This window comes from Littorina saxatilis, linkage group LG11 (genome assembly GCF_037325665.1).
Source record: "Littorina saxatilis isolate snail1 linkage group LG11, US_GU_Lsax_2.0, whole genome shotgun sequence".
In the NCBI taxonomy this organism is placed as follows: Eukaryota; Metazoa; Mollusca; class Gastropoda; order Littorinimorpha; family Littorinidae; genus Littorina; species Littorina saxatilis.
Window position 1 is genome coordinate 5038489 of NC_090255.1, and position 15833 is coordinate 5054321.

The 15833-nt window shown below is 40.5% G+C and overlaps 2 protein-coding genes across 3 annotated transcripts in view; one reads left to right on the top strand and one right to left on the bottom strand.

Moving 5' to 3' along the window:
- LOC138979463 (F-box only protein 16-like) overlaps positions 1-15833 on the bottom strand; it is a 52742-nt gene that overhangs the window by 27292 nt on the left and 9617 nt on the right. The window contains exon 8 of one of the 2 annotated variants that reach the window (XR_011460043.1): positions 14658-15562. Coding sequence is in view for 1 of the 2 variants with exons in the window: in XM_070352183.1 (XP_070208284.1) it covers positions 15498-15562 (65 nt within the window). In the remaining variant the exon portion in view is untranslated. Of the gene's footprint in view, positions 1-13601; positions 15563-15833 lie in introns of those variants that run through there. The other variant, XM_070352183.1, reaches the window with a different exon arrangement.
- LOC138979464 (epidermal retinol dehydrogenase 2-like) lies at positions 153-4162 on the top strand. The gene is made up of 5 exons (XM_070352184.1): positions 153-558; positions 993-1158; positions 1982-2229; positions 2864-2989; positions 3828-4162. Exons 1-5 carry the CDS (start codon positions 275-277, stop codon positions 3988-3990), a joined length of 987 nt encoding a protein of 328 aa, XP_070208285.1. The 5' UTR covers positions 153-274; the 3' UTR covers positions 3991-4162.

Consider the following 15833-nt stretch of genomic DNA (forward strand, 5'->3'; position numbering starts at 1 on the left):
CATCAAAGCCTGCAAGTAAACTCGCGCATTAAAAAAAAAGTCAAGTAATTTTACATGCGTGTTAACGTACATGTCTTTAAGGTGATAAATTCACTTACCATCAACAATTATTTTCTTGGAAACAGTTATTTGCGACAACTCAAAAACTTGATATCCGTCCGCGCATGCGGTGTGTGACACGAACCAAAATCGAAAGGAGACGTCTGTGACTTTGCAAAGTGTCAAACCCGTGCTTTCTTATTTATCAGGGGGATTGAGCACAATTTAATCCAACATGACGATCCTGTTTGAATTCATAGTCACTCTAAAAGATATTTTTGTTGCTTGGTCTTCCTCGATCTGTCAATTCTTCGTCCCACCGGAGCGAAAAAATGTGGCGGGTGAAATTGTTTTGATAACCGGAGGGGGTAGGGGATTGGGTAGGAGACTGGCAGAGGAGTTTGCGAGGTTGAGAGCTGTCGTTGTAGTGTGGGACGTCGACATCGAAGGAGCAGATGAGACAAAGGAACTAATTCGAGAGAGAGGTGGTGTATGCCATGTATACAAGTGTGATGTAAGGTAAGCATGCAATATAATTGTTTTGTAAGCTGACCAAGTGGCTCGAGTATGATATCAAAATCACACACGCAATCACATACACAAACACACACACACACACACACACACACACACACACACACACGTGTGGGATCGCTAAAGGGCTTCAAGTCAGTTCTCCTTCCTCGCGTCTAACAAACCTGTGCTCTCTTTCTCCCGTTGCGCTATGCCTTATCGGCCCTGCAACACATAAATCCAGATCCAGAACCATTGGAAACTGTGCATGGGGCTTCAATGTTTCTCATTCTTCGACTGACCCTATTTTCAAGTTCCTCCCGACCCCTAGCATTTTTGGGAGTAGCAGGTTGATTGTTTTGAAAACTCAGTACTTAAGCTTCGTGAGGCCAGTGGAGAGCAGCAGGAGATAAGCTTATTTTTTGCTGCGTTATTTTCAGTGATCGAGAGCAAGTGAAGAAGCAAGGACAACTGGTGCAGCAGGAAGTGGGTCATGTGACCATTCTCATCAACAACGCTGGTACAGTGAAAGGGCGCCCTCTGCTGGACACATCTGACGAAGAAGTTCAGCGAACGCTACATGTTAATCTTCTTGCTCATTTTTGGGTCTGTATCTGCATGTTCATACTCACCCTGTTGTTTCTTTTGGTGAGTGTGTGTGACTGTATGTTTGTGTGTGTGTGTGTTTGTGTGTGGTGACAAAAATGTGCAAATCACACGTAAGTGGACCTAATCAGTAACATCATATTAAAGGCCCACTCGTGAAAAAAATTTGCTTTACTGTCTCAGATTTAGCCCGGCTTGTTCATTGTAATTTCTGTTGCTCTTTCAGGTGCCAAGAGATTTGATCCCAAACCTCAGTCTTGTTTTTTGATGCCCAGTCATGTCGTCTTTATTTAGAATGGTTACGCCCCTTTCTTTCTTAGATCCAGATAGTAGTAGTAGTACAAGTTTGTTTGTGTGTTTGTTTGTTTGCTTAACGCCCAGCCGACCACGAAGGGCCATATCAGGGCGGTGCTGCTTTGACATATAACGTGCGCCACACACAAGACAGAAGTCGCAGCACAGGCTTCATGTCTCACCCAGTCACATTATTCTGACACCGGACCAACCAGTCCTAGCACTAACCCCATAATGCCAGACGCCAGGCGGAGCAGCCACTAGATTGCCAATTTTAAAGTCTTAGGTATGACCCGGCCGGGGTTCGAGCCCACGACCTCCCGATCACGGGGCGGACGCCTTACCACTAGGCCAACCGTGCCGATAGTAGTACAAGTAGTAGTAGGGACAAATACAAAAGCAGAGAATAAATTATAATTTTTTTATGTGCCACAGTGGAGACACAAGCTTCTGAGGTAAGTTCCTATAAATTCTAAGGAAAATGAGGGGAAAAAATGCAACATTTACTATTTGATCTTTCTGTCCACAGACGACCAAGTTCTTTCTGCCATCAATGCTGAAAAACAATCATGGACACATCACCAACATAGCCAGCACAGCCGGCATTCTCGGCATCAGCAAGCTCACCGATTACTGTGCCTCAAAGTTTGGTGTCATCGGTTTCACAGAGGTGTTGAACTTTGAGCTGGTTTTTGGCGGCTACACTGACGTCCATACAACCCTGGTGTGTCCGTCGTATATTGGCGACTCGGCCATGTTTGGTGGTTGTCAGATGAGGTGAGATCTGGCTGTACAATGGAATGTACCCCCTCCCCCCCCCCCTTTTTTTGACCCCCCTCCCACTTTAAGACTCCCCCTTTAAAAAAAACAAAAAAACTTTAAGACTTCACTCTTTTTTTAAAGAAACATAACATATCTTTTTTTTTTTTTAATTCAGGAGAAGATGAAGAATACAGTGCAATCATATTTTATTCTGAAACAGAAAACTTGATTTTAATGACAACTTTAATGAGCAAACTATTTAACTACTATTTAAGCTCCTGAGCTGAAATGCAATCCCATAGTCAGGACTTCGTTGAAGATTGCTTGACCAAAATTTCAATCAATTTGATCCCAAAAAAGGAGGGCATGACGGTGCCGGCTCAACTTTCACACAAAGCCGGATATGACGTCATCAAAGACATTTATCGAAAAAATTAGAAACGTGTCAGGGGATATCGCACCCAGGGACTATCATGTAAAGTTTCTTGAAGATTGGTTCAGCAGTTTTATTCGGAATTGCTCAACACACACACACATACGTCACCACCCTCATCTTGATTCCCAGTCTATGTTAAAACATATTCAAAATGGACTAAAATGTAAAAACAAGTATGCTAGCCTCAAGGTGTTCTTCCTTTTTGAATGATAGATTTCCAAGTGTGACGCCACCACTGAAGATGAGCGAAACAGTAGAGAGAACCATGCAGGCCATCCTGACCAATCAGAAACAAGTTTACATTCCAAGGATCATGTACCTGGTTGCTACGTTGAAAACGTAAGTGTACTTATCAAATGTAGTGAAACAAATACATTTTGTTTTCCTTTTGTTCTTGAAACAAAATGTTGAAAAGGGTGGGGTCCTGGGAGTTTTTATTTTTTTTTACTTTTATGTATGACGGGGTGACCACATTTTGCCTATTTTGCGCAAGAATATATAATACATTTAAAAAAAAAGTTATTTAGAAAAAAGAAAAAAAATGTAACGGCCCGTAGAGAGTTTCTGTAGTGCCACTTTACAGTGTGGATATTGTTCTATGACACAAATTCTGACCCCTACATGGTGCAGGCATGGGAATTGTCCGCCGAAAGGCAAATTTTTGCCGACATTTTTTATGTTCCACCGAAAAAGCAGAAATGTCCGCCAAAAAAAATGGGGGATGCAAAAATGGTTCTAAAAACTGAATTTAATGGCAAACTTGGAGCTAAGGTGACACCAAATTGCACCATTTGGTTTTTTTGGAGAAAAAACATTACCGGGGGGGGGGGGGGGGGGGGGGGGGGCATCCCCTAGTAAGGCTGGGCGCTTTGCGTCGTCGACTTTGTCATAACTTACAAATGTTCAGCCTTTTTTACAATTTTCAATTCCCATGCCTGATGGTGTAAAAATTACAAATCAGTACCCGGACTCACAAGAAAGAGCAAACAGTTGCATGTTTGTATTCATTTGTTTGAGCGTAGCAATTCCAAGCTTGGCATAACAGCGTACATGTAGCAATTTGTTCAAACGTAGCGTGCTTCGCTGAAAGCATTGGCAACTCTCGATAAGCGAGCATGATAAAACCATTGAAACCTGGCCAGCATGAGAAACCAATCAGTTGCTTTTACAATTGCAGGATTGTTCCGGTGTCTGTTATGACGGAAATCCTCCACTTCCTTGGAATAGACTCGTTCATGAACGATGACAAGGACGGGACGAAGGAGGGAGAGTCCTTGGCTACAGAGACTGGGGAACACCCTTCTGACGACCTTCCAAAATATGAGAAAATCGGGTCTTAAAAAGGAGGGAGTCTTAAAAATGGGGGTAAATTTAGAGAGGTTATGAACAGAAAATCGGGTCTTACAAATGGGGGTATATTTAGAGAGGTTATAAACAGAAAATCGGGTCTTACAAATGGGGGTAAATTTAGAGAGTTTATGAACAGAAAATCAGAGAAGACGGGGTCTTAAAATGGAGGGGGTCTGAAAGCCGGGGGGGGGGGGGGGGGGGGGGGGGTCTTCAAAGGGGGGTTTCACTGTACTGATTCAGATCTGGAACACAAAGATAATCCTAGAGAAGGAGTGTGGGATAAAATGAATTGAGTGGAACTGAAAGAAGCCTGGTGTAGATTTACAGGCTGTTCTCTTTGAAGGTCCAGTCAGTTGTCCTTCTTTCGTAAGTCAGAAAGGCGATTTCGGAAGCAGGACTAGTGGATTCCATTTTACACGTCTAATTTTTTTGTTATAAGTTTGTAACCCAAATATCAGTACAAAGTACAAGTACATGTAATCTAATGTTGTCACTGTTACTATATTTGGTTGTGGTTCATGTTTAGTATCAATATTGCTCTTGTCTGTATTTTGTTGTTGCAATAAATGTTGTACAGCTGAATATATGATTTAATCTTCTTCTTCTGCGTTCGTGGGCTGAAACTCCCACGTACTTTCGTGTTTTTTTGCACGAGTGGAATTTTACGTGTATAGCCGTTTTTACCCCGCCATTTAGGCAGCCATACGCCGCTTTCGTAGGAAGCATGCTGGGTATTTTCGTGTTTCTATAACCCACCGAACTCTGACATGGATTACAGGATCTTTTTCGTGCGCACTTGGTCTTGTGCTTGCGTGTACACACGGGGGTGTTCGGACACCGAGGAGAGTCTGCACACAAAGTTGACTCTGAGAAATAAATCTTTCGCCGAAGGTGGGGACGAACTCACGCCGACAGCGGCCAACTGGATACAAATCCAGCGCGCTACCGACTGAGCTACATCCCCGCCCGTATATGATTTAATTATCCTGTTATCAAAAATGATAAGATTTGATAGTGCTCATAACGGAGCACATCATACAATCCAAAAACAAAGAGACAGCCAACGTTCCAAAATTCAGAATAAAAAAACAAGAAAGGTAGGTTGTTGGAACGTTTGTTATTGACAAAACAATACATTCACAGATATTTTGAACCAACGGTCTTTTAAGTGAACAGACAAACAAATATTCACACAAAACTTATCTTGATAGAATCAGTTTTCGCCCACTTGCTAGGAAGCCGAGCAAATGAAAGGCTTCCTGACGAGTGGGCAAAAACTGATTCTATCAAGATAAGTTTTGTGTGAATATTTGTTTGTCTGTTCACTTAAAAGACCATTGGTTCAAAATATCTGTGAATGTATTGTTTTATCAATAACAAATGTTCCAACAACCTACCTTTCTTGTTTTTTGATTTTGGAGCACATCATAACTTTTTGGTGTGCACTCGAACAAAACTACTGCATTTTGATGAGCTGACTTCTTCAGTATTGATATTATATGAGGCATGAGATATTTCCATCAATTTATGTATGTCCAGCATTTTCAAAACTCTTGATATCTCAATGTTGCACCAGTTTTTGACAATTTTGCACAATATTTGCAAACATTTGTAGTGGAAATGCTTTTATGTTTTTTTGCTTGTTTTTTTCTTTTCAATTTCATGATCTCATATTTTCATCAATTTATGTATGTCCAGCATTTTCAAAACTCTTGATATCTCAATGTTGCACCAGTTTTTGACAATTTTGCACAATATTTGCAAATATTTGTAGTGGAAATGCTTTTATGTTTTTTTAATGTTTTTTTTCTCTTCAATTTCATATTTCCATCAATTTATGTATGTCCAGCATTTTCAAAACTCTTGATATCTCAATGTTGCGCCAGTTTTTGACAATTTTGCACAATATTTGCAAACATTTGCAGTGGAAATGCTTTTACGTTTTTTTCCTGTTTTTATATTTAGTCAAGTTTTGACTAAATATTTTAACATCGAGGGGGAATCGAAACGAGGGTCGTGGTGTATGTGCGTGTGTGTGTGTGTGTGTGTGTGTAGAGCGATTCAGACTAAACTACTGGACCGATCTTTATGAAATTTGACATGAGAGTTCCTGGGTATGAAATCCCCGAACCTTTTTTTCATTTTTTTGATAAATGTCTTTGATGACGTCATATCCGGCTTTTCGTGAAAGTTGAGGCGGCACTGTCACGCCCTCATTTTTCAACCAAATTGGTTGAAATTTTGGTCAAGTAGTCTTCGACGAAGCGCGGACTTCGGTATTGCATTTCAGCTTGGTGGCTTAAAAATTAATTAATGACTTTGGTCATTAAAAATCTGAAAATTGTAAAAAAAAATAAAAATTTATAAAACGATCCAAATTTACGTTTATCTTATTCTCCATCATTTGCTGATTCCAAAAACATATAAATATGTTATATTCGGATTAAAAACAAGCTCTGAAAATTAAATATATAAAAATTATTATCAAAATTAAATTGTCCAAATCAATTTAAAAACACTTTCATCTTATTCCTTGTCGGTTCCTGATTCCAAAAACATATAGATATGATATGTTTGGATTAAAAACACGCTCAGAAAGTTAAAACAAAGAGAGGTACAGAAAAGCGTGCTATCCTTCTTAGCGCAACTACTACCCCGCTCTTCTTGTCAATTTCACTGCCTTTGCCATGAGCGGTGGACTGACGATGCTACGAGTATACGGTCTTGCTGAAAAATGGCATTGCGTTCAGTTTCATTCTGTGAGTTCGACAGCTACTTGACTAAATATTGTATTTTCGCCTTACGCGACTTGTTTTTTTCTCTTTTCAATTTCATGATTCTCATGTCTGTTTCTTCAGGTACGAAACTGTGGTCTTACTGTGTTATTGTTTGGTTAACAATATTTCAGGCCATGAATTCCAACTGAAGCCAAACTTCTTTGGCTCAGGTTTTGTTTATCAAGCTCTTTTTTTGTCAAAAATGGTTTTGTTCTTTGGAAGGATTTAATACGCATTTCTTGCTTTCATCGGATTAAGAGAATAATGTGTGCATAGTTTTTGCCTGTTTCAGCTTAGAAAGAGAAAAGTTTGACTTTTGGTCCATATACATGTGTAATGTATGCTCAAGTAGTGTTAAAGCACAAGAATTTGTTTTTCAAAGAAAGTCAATTATGACAAACGACAGTGCCTTAAATGTGAGGTTCAGTAGTGCAGGAACCTGCAGTGTTCACAGGCCTCGATCTTCGGTCATTTACACATTCTTTTTTGATCTGACACATTGTTCTGAACCCAGGCCGGTCAACGGTCCTTACTTACTTGCTTATGCTGGTTGGAATGTAGGGCAGCATCGAAGGACCTCCACTCCTGTCTGTTCTGGGCAAGTAACTTAATATACCCCACGTAAAGTTCAAGGTCTTCATTTCTCCTTCGACTGGTTGACTGTCCGATAGGTTTAAAACGTGGGATGTCTTCTGACAGAAAAGTTTTTGGCAGCCGGGCTGGGACATTTTGACCAAATTATATTTTATTATATCTCAGAATTGTCTCTAAATCAAAGGTAACCATGTACTCTACGGCTCTGATGAGAGGATGCATTTAAACTGAGGATGACTTATTTCATTTGTTGGAGCTTGAACTTTAGCAAAGTCAGGGACGTTATATTTTTACTGCAATATGTGCCTCTGATTTTGTAGAACTTGCTCTTGTTGGCATAAAAAGTCATCTTAGTTACCATTCAAGTCACGGAATAAAGTGTACGTTGGTGCAGCCAGGGAGACAACTATGTCGATCTTACATATATATATATATATATGCCACATATGCAAAGGGGGACAACTATGGCAGCTTATTTTCTTGATCAGATGACTGAAATAATTAATAAAATGCTTAATTTTGGGGCTCAATCTGTCACTTAATTTCACCGAATTACCGTATTTTCCGGGTCATAAGGCGCGACTTTTTTTCCTCGAGTTTGACCCCTGCGCCTTGTATAACGAAGCGCCTAATGCGTGTATGAAATAGGAAAAAAAAAATTTGGGAAAAATCATGGGGAACAAAACGTGACAAGAACTCACCTCCATCTCAAATACCGGTAGTCGTTTTTTAAAATTCCGTGAGCATCAAAGAGACCGCCTGAGTACCAGTCAAACAACTTGTGATAATGCATGTTTCAGCTACTAGGTACTACCCTGGCCAAGTTTCCTCTCAAGACATCAAAGAGACCGCCCCATAGGTTAAACTCGGTCACTGACCCGGGTGCAGGAAGTGTTTCCTCTCTCAGATATGACAGGGGAACCACCTCTCATAGCTAAAACTGGGTCATTGACCCCTGGTAAGAAGGCCAGTGTCTATAAACAAGGCAACCCAGCTATCACAATGGACCTGCCTTTGATCTCCCCGCACACACAGAGCAAGCAATCAATCAATCAATATGAGGCTTATATCGCGTATTCCGTGGGTACAGTTCTAAGCGCAGGGATTTATTTTATTTTTATTTTATGCAATTTATATCGCGCACATATTCAAGGCGCAGGGATTTATTTATGCCGTGTGAGATGGAATTTTTTTACACAATACATCACGCATTCACATCGGCCAGCAGATCGCAGCCATTTCGGTGCATATCCTACTTTTCACGGCCTATTATTCCAAGTCACACGGGTATTTTGGTGGACATTTTTATCTATGCCTATACAATTTTGCCAGGAAAGACCCTTTTGTCAATCGTGGGATCTTTAACGTGCACACCCCAATGTAGTGTACACATATTTCCACTCTGTATTCTTCTTTTGATGTGCGGCTTATTTTCATTCTCAAATAATATCTGGCTCAGCCCCATCCTACCTGTCTGACCTGTTCACACTCTATACACCCTCACGATCCCTCCGCTCCTCTGTAGACACTAGAATATTCCGTCTATCTTCTTTTAGTCGCAAACAGCACGGCCAGAGAGCCTTCTCCCACTCTGCTGCCGTTGCGTGGAACTCTCTCCCTTACTCTATCCGACACTGCCAAACATTCTGTTCCTTCAAATCAAACCTTAAAACACACTTCTTCACCCAGTATTTTGATTAATTTTATTTCAACATGGTGCATTTTTGAATCAGGTGTTTGAATGTTCGAATGTTTTTGCCTGTGTTAGTATGCTTGCAGATTGTATTGATGTAGTGTTTGAGTTTCGTTGTTCACTTGTGTGCTGAATGCTGCTGCACATGCTTTTGCTTTGCTTTGTATGTATTATGTATGTTTGTCATTGTAAAGCGCTTTGAGAATGTAAAGCGCTCTATAAATCTCCCATATTATTATTATTATTATTATTATTCTTCGACCGTTTGTTACCGGTATACTTTTTCAATTTTGGTGCGCCCTATCGGCCCCCTGCGCCCAATGGGTGACATGATTACAATTTTTTTTTTAAAGAAGGGCCTTATGCGCTGTAGCGCCTTTCTTTCTTTATTTGGTGTTTAACGTCGTTTTCAACCACGAAGGGTTATATCGCGACGGGGAAAGGGGGAAGATGGGATAGAGCCACTTTTCAATTGTTTCTTGTTCACAAAAGCACTAATCAAAAAATTGCTCCAGGGGCTTGCAACGTAGTACAATATATGACCTTACTGGGAGAATGCAAGTTTCCAGTACAAAGGACTTAACATTTCTTACATACTGCTTGACTAAAATCTTTACAAACATTGACTATATTCTATACAAGAAACACTTCACAAGGGTAAAAGGAGAAAAAGAATCCGTCAGTCGCCTCTTACGACATGATGGGGAGCATCGGGTAAATTCTTCCCCCTAACCCGCGGGGGGTGCTGTAGCGCCTTGTAACCCGGAAAATACGGTATACATATAGTAATACATAATACTCAAACCTTGCTCAAAACTAGGAAGTAAGTTTATAATACCTTTTGATAAGTGCAATCATGTCTTTAATTCAAATGTACCTAGATATTCTAATTTTAGGTGTACAACATAGCCTATGCAAAGCAGTTTTAATTCATTTTAAGTTTAATTACGGAAAAGGGAGACAAGAGAGAGCATACAAAGGAAGATACAGGCATGAAATCTGAAGAAAAAAAAAATACTGAAAACAAAATTCGAAGGCGCATAGCGCCAAGTTTCGCAGGCGCGTAGCGCCAAGTTTTGCAGGTGCGAAGCGCCAAGACTTCTAGGGGGGTCCGGGGGCATGCCCCCCCGGAAAGTTTTTTTCAAAGGTGCAATTTGGTGCAATCTGGGGCTATCTGAGCCTTAAAATTGGATTCAAACATGGCCCCAAAACTATTTTACTATAACTATGGACATTTTTTTTTCAAAGGTGCAATTTGGTGCAATCTGGGGCTATCTGAGCCTTAAAATTAGATTCAAACATGGCCCCAAAACTATTTTACTATAACTATGACCAACAAAAAAAAAAAAAAAAAAAAAGGAAAAATTCGGAAAAGAAATAAAAATACGGTTTATTTTTTTCAAAAATACGGAAAATACGGAGAATTTTCATGCCTGAAGATAGTGTGTGTGTGTGTGCGGGCGAAACCTGCGTGCTTGTGCGTGTGTTAATGTGAGTGTCTGTATCCATGAGTGATTGCAAAGAATGTTGTGGATCTTTTTAGTGACATTTTAAACTGTTAGAGATGTAATTTATGTTTTAAACCGCCTGACACTGCGAGGCAATTTTCCTTGTTTTTATAAGGACATTAAAATCTTTGAGTCTTGAGTCTAATATTCTTACTTTTTCTTCTAAAAGTGTATACCCTTCGTTCAAAAATGACTGGGTTGTTTGTAACTTTACTCATTCAGTGAAGGATGTTATTAGTTAACCAGGTTGTGAAAATGAAAATGTTGTCTGATCTTTGATCTCTAGCTCTGTGTACTCACTTACCATACTGATAATAATGTTATACAACTGCATGTTTTAATTTTGTTCATGTACATGTATTAATAAAACTCACTTTTTGACAACAGGCCATTGGTGTCTGATCTTTCTTTCTTTATTTGGTGTTTAACGTCGTTTTCAACCACGAAGGTTATATCGCGACGGGGAAAGGGGGGGAGATGGGATAGAGCCACTTGTTAATTGTTTCTTGTTCACAAAAGCACTAATCAAAAAATTGCTCCAGGGGCTTGCAACGTAGTACAATATATGACCTTACTGGGAGAATGCAAGTTTCCAGTACAAAGGACTTAACATTTCTTACATACTGCTTGACTAAAATCTTTACAAACATTGACTATATTCTATACAATGTACAAGAAACACTTAACAAGGGTAAAAGGAGAAACAGAATCCGTTAGTCGCCTCTTACAACATGCTGGGGAGCAAAATTCTTCCCCCTAACCCGCGGGGGCATTTTTGGTGTCTGATGCTAGTGTGTGTGCATGCAGTTTGTTTGTTTGTTTGTTTGCTTAACGCCCAGCCGACCACGAAGGGCCATATCAGGGCGGTGCTGCTTTGACATTTAACGTGCGCCACACACAAGACAGAAGTCGCAGCACAGGCTTTTTTTTTTCTTTTTCTTTTCATTCTCTTTTTTTTTGCTTGTCCCGACGCTTGTTCCTTCTCCCAGTATGCTACCACGCCGCCCCGTCCCAGCACTCACTGCAACATCCACCCCTGAACTTCGTTCTGCCGCCAGACTTTGTCGAATCAGTGAGCCCCCAGTGTTGGTCAGACACCTGGGCACCCTCACTAATTCTGCAGACACTCCAGGGAAGGATGTCAGGCCGCTGCGGTAGGCTACCCTCGGAAGATGACACTGCACTGCTGCTGAGTCACTTCGACGGTGTTCAGTATTGGTCCTGTTCCTGGCAAGGGACACAGGCACCGCTACCTACTAAGCCCTCTACTTACGACACTGACTGTTCAGTCGCGGAGCCAGACTGAGTGAGCGTCTCCTCAGAGAGCAGACCGCCACTGCGTCCTTCCGTCGACCCCCCGGAGCATCCCAGACCGGCAGCAGAGTATTCAGGGATGGCTGGAACAGGAACACTGGAACCAAGGTCACCATGAGAGCCCTGAGCAGGAAGGGTCACAAGAATCGAGACAGGTTTCTTTTATTTTTGCGCTTTCAATCGCATTCGTGAAGTGAATGACACTCGGCTGTGTGATCCCAGCCTTCCCATTGGAACTTTAGCACTTCCACTCTGGGTAGGAGCCGACCGAAGCTCGAAAAACCCACCCACCCCTTATGGGATTCGAACCACGATCTCCCGGCCCGTAGTCCGACGCGCTAACCACTGCGCCACGGGGGCCGGTCGCAGCACAGGCTTCATGTGCATGCAGTGGAGACCCAGAGATAGAGAAGCACGCAGAAGAGAAATAGAAGTCAATAAGCTTGTTTGCAAAGTGATACAAAGGTACAGCAGAATATGCACAGAAATAAAATCATGAAACAATTTGTTTTGTTTTACTGACTTTAAAAAAATTGCAATAAAAGTTGTCACTACTTTAATTTGTTTAAACACGAGGACGGAACACTTGCATCACAGACAAAATATCAAATAATAGTTACACATAATCATGTGCCTGTGAAAAAAACATACATAACAAACCCAATCAAAATAAAGTACATTGTAGAGCAAATCACCTTCATATTCTTCTTCTTCTTGTTGTTCTGTGTTCGTGGGCTGAAACTCCCATGTACACTCGTGTTTTTTGCACGAGTGGAATTTTACGTGTATGACCGTTTTTTACCCCGCCATTTAGGCAGCCATACACCGTTTTCGGAGGAAGCATGCTGGGTATTTTCGTGTTTCTATAACCCACCGAACTCTGACATGGATTACAGGATCTTTTTCGTGCGCACTTGGTCTTGTGCTTGCGTGTACACACGGGGGTGTTCGGACACCGAGGAGAGTCTGCACACAAAGTTGACTCTGAGAAATAAATCTCTCGCCGAACGTGGGGACGAACTCACGCTGACAGCGGCCAACTGGATACAAATCCAGCGCGCTACCGACTGAGCTACATCCCCGCCCACCTTCATATTCCAATCCCCAATAATAATGTAACACCCCCCCCCTCCCCCGAATCCTACCATAAGTATAAAATCCACAGAAGGTTTAAAAAAATCAGAAAAAAAAAATTTCCACAGAAAAATTAAATGGAATAAAATCCCCTGCGAAGTCTCTCACTAGTTGTATGCTGCACAATGCAATGTTTTTAGTAACTGTTTGAACAACATTAAAATAAAAGATAATACAAATTGTGTATCCACTGAAAAATACAGATCATTACCATCATTTTTACATCCTCGCAATCAGTTAATTTGAAGTTTGTACTGTGACCATAAATGTATCCAAAAAAGTAAGAATGCACATTAAATATCAAAATAAAAAGTTACAACTACAACTTATAGAAGAAAGTTGTAAACTCTGTTCATGGAATGATAATAAAATGTCAATAAATGCAAAGACACTAATGAAGTCAAAGAATAAATACAGGCATGGGAATTGTCCGCCGAAAGGCAAATTTCCGCCGCCGAATTTTTGTTTTGTTCCGCCGAAAAAGCAAAAGTGTCCGCCAAAAAAATAAAACGGGGGAGGCAAAAATGGCTCTAAAAACTGAATTTAATGGCACACTTGGAGCTCAGATGACAACTAATTGCACCATTTGGGTTATTTGGAGAAAAAAGATTCCGGGGGGCATGCCCCTAAACTCAGGGGCCGTTGACTTTGCCATTACTTACAAATTTTCAGCCTTTTTTACTTTTTTCAATTCCCATGCCTGTAAATAATATCTACAGAAATATCAAACAACTGCAAAAATGACAAGTCAGGAATGGACAATACATGTACATGTATTAGGTAATAACTCAATCAAGTTTTCATGTTTGTGGAAGAGTTGCTTTTCCTTCCAAACACTGAGGCAAGCTCCACAATGCATTGTAGGCCAATCACTAGCGCGCGACGTGTCTCTGCATATGGTAGGAGATCTGTTCCAGTGAAATCATACGGATCACTGATTTCCCAACCAGAATTAGCTCCGATCTGTGCTTTCTGCTTTGTGTACTCAATATAATAAGTTTTGTTAGGTGTGGCTGTGACATCAACATTTATCAGTCACAATGTCGAGAAAGGAGGAATCATATTAGATCGAGGCATGGTTTCAGTTTTGTCATGTGACCAGTGAAAACGCAATAAAATGCTCTTTCGCTGGAAAGTATGCACATCGGAGCTGACTATCAGCATTGCCGATGCGATCGCATCCCTCATTGTGGAGACACGCCGTTTGCTAGCGATTGGCCTACAATGTCAAGTGTAGCTTGCCTCAGCAAGGAAATGCAGCTATTTTATTTTCCATAAAAACCTGACAGACTTATTTCCAGAATTCATCTATTTCTCATGGAATGATGAAAATATTTTGCTGCATCACAAGGTACATTACCACAAAATGAAATCACACTCCGCATCATCATTGCTTAAATTATTTACATCTTTCTTTCTTTATTTGGTGTTTAACGTCGTTTTTAACCACGAAGGTTATATCGCGACGGGGAAAGGGGGGAGATGGGATAGAGCCACTTGTTAATTGTTTCTTGTTCACAAAAGCACTAATCAAAAAATTGCTCCAGGGGCTTGCAACGTAGTACAATGTATTACCTTACTGGGAGAATGCAAGTTTCCAGTACAAAGGACTTAACATTTCTTACATACTGCTTGACTAAAATCTTTACAAAAATTGACTATATTCTATACAAGAAACACTTAACAAGGGTAAAAAGAGAAACAGAATCCGTTAGTCGCCTCTTACGACATGCTGGGGAGCATCGGGTAAATTCTTCCCCCTAACCCGCGGGGGGTAATTATTTACATGATCACAACGAATTAGAGGAGAGAAAAAAGAGTATTACCCATCTCATTCACATGATTTAGAAGCAAAAGTATATAGCAATCAAATCTTTAAACTTAGTACCAGCAGCAACAGGGGACTTCAACTTCAGTCATGATTTGAATTTTTAACCGAATGTTAAACAAAAACCAGACATATAAATGAAGTACAAAACACATTAGCGCCTTATACAGTTTCCACTTCACAAACATGATCTCAAAGAACATGAAAATTACACAGATGATATGTAACAAATTCACGAATTTTACCATGTTTGATAGATGCTCTTGAAGACTGCAGATCTGAATTCACAAATGACAATACAATATTCTGTGACTTCAATGGCCAATGCAACAAGCACCATTCACATCAACATGAACCACATTTTAAACCCTCCTCTTCTAACAATTACGAGTGGCAATTTTCTTTTTGTTTACATTTCATAATCGGTATACACTGCTACCACAATAACATTGCAATCATTTAAATACCCATGATTCATCTTTTTCTGCAGCAACGTGTTAACTTCCTCAATCTCAAACTGTTGTGGGTTTTTTCCCTTCAAAATGTTTTTGAATTTTACAATGGAAGAGTTGGACTGGTATGGAATCATGTGGCGAGAAGAAAGGCATCGCAGCAAACCATTCAAGTCCTAACTGAAGTACGGTGAAAGTTACTCATTGTCAGATTCGTTGCCATCAGGCACTTTCCAAGGTTTTGCTGGGAATAAGTTCGTGCCTGAAACACAAAGTAACACAGAATGTAATCCAGAGCACATTCCCCTATTCCCATCCCATCTCTTCCAGTACAAACTAGTTGTACATTTCTCTAGCATGGCTATTCACTTCTAAGCATAAAATAATTCAGATGTAAAGTCTTGTTCTTATAAGTGTCTAAGTATTGTGTTTTCTCTGTTTCTGAATTGAATCAACATCAACTGCACCATGCAAGTATCACACACACACACACACACACACACACACACACACACACCCATGCATGCACGCAT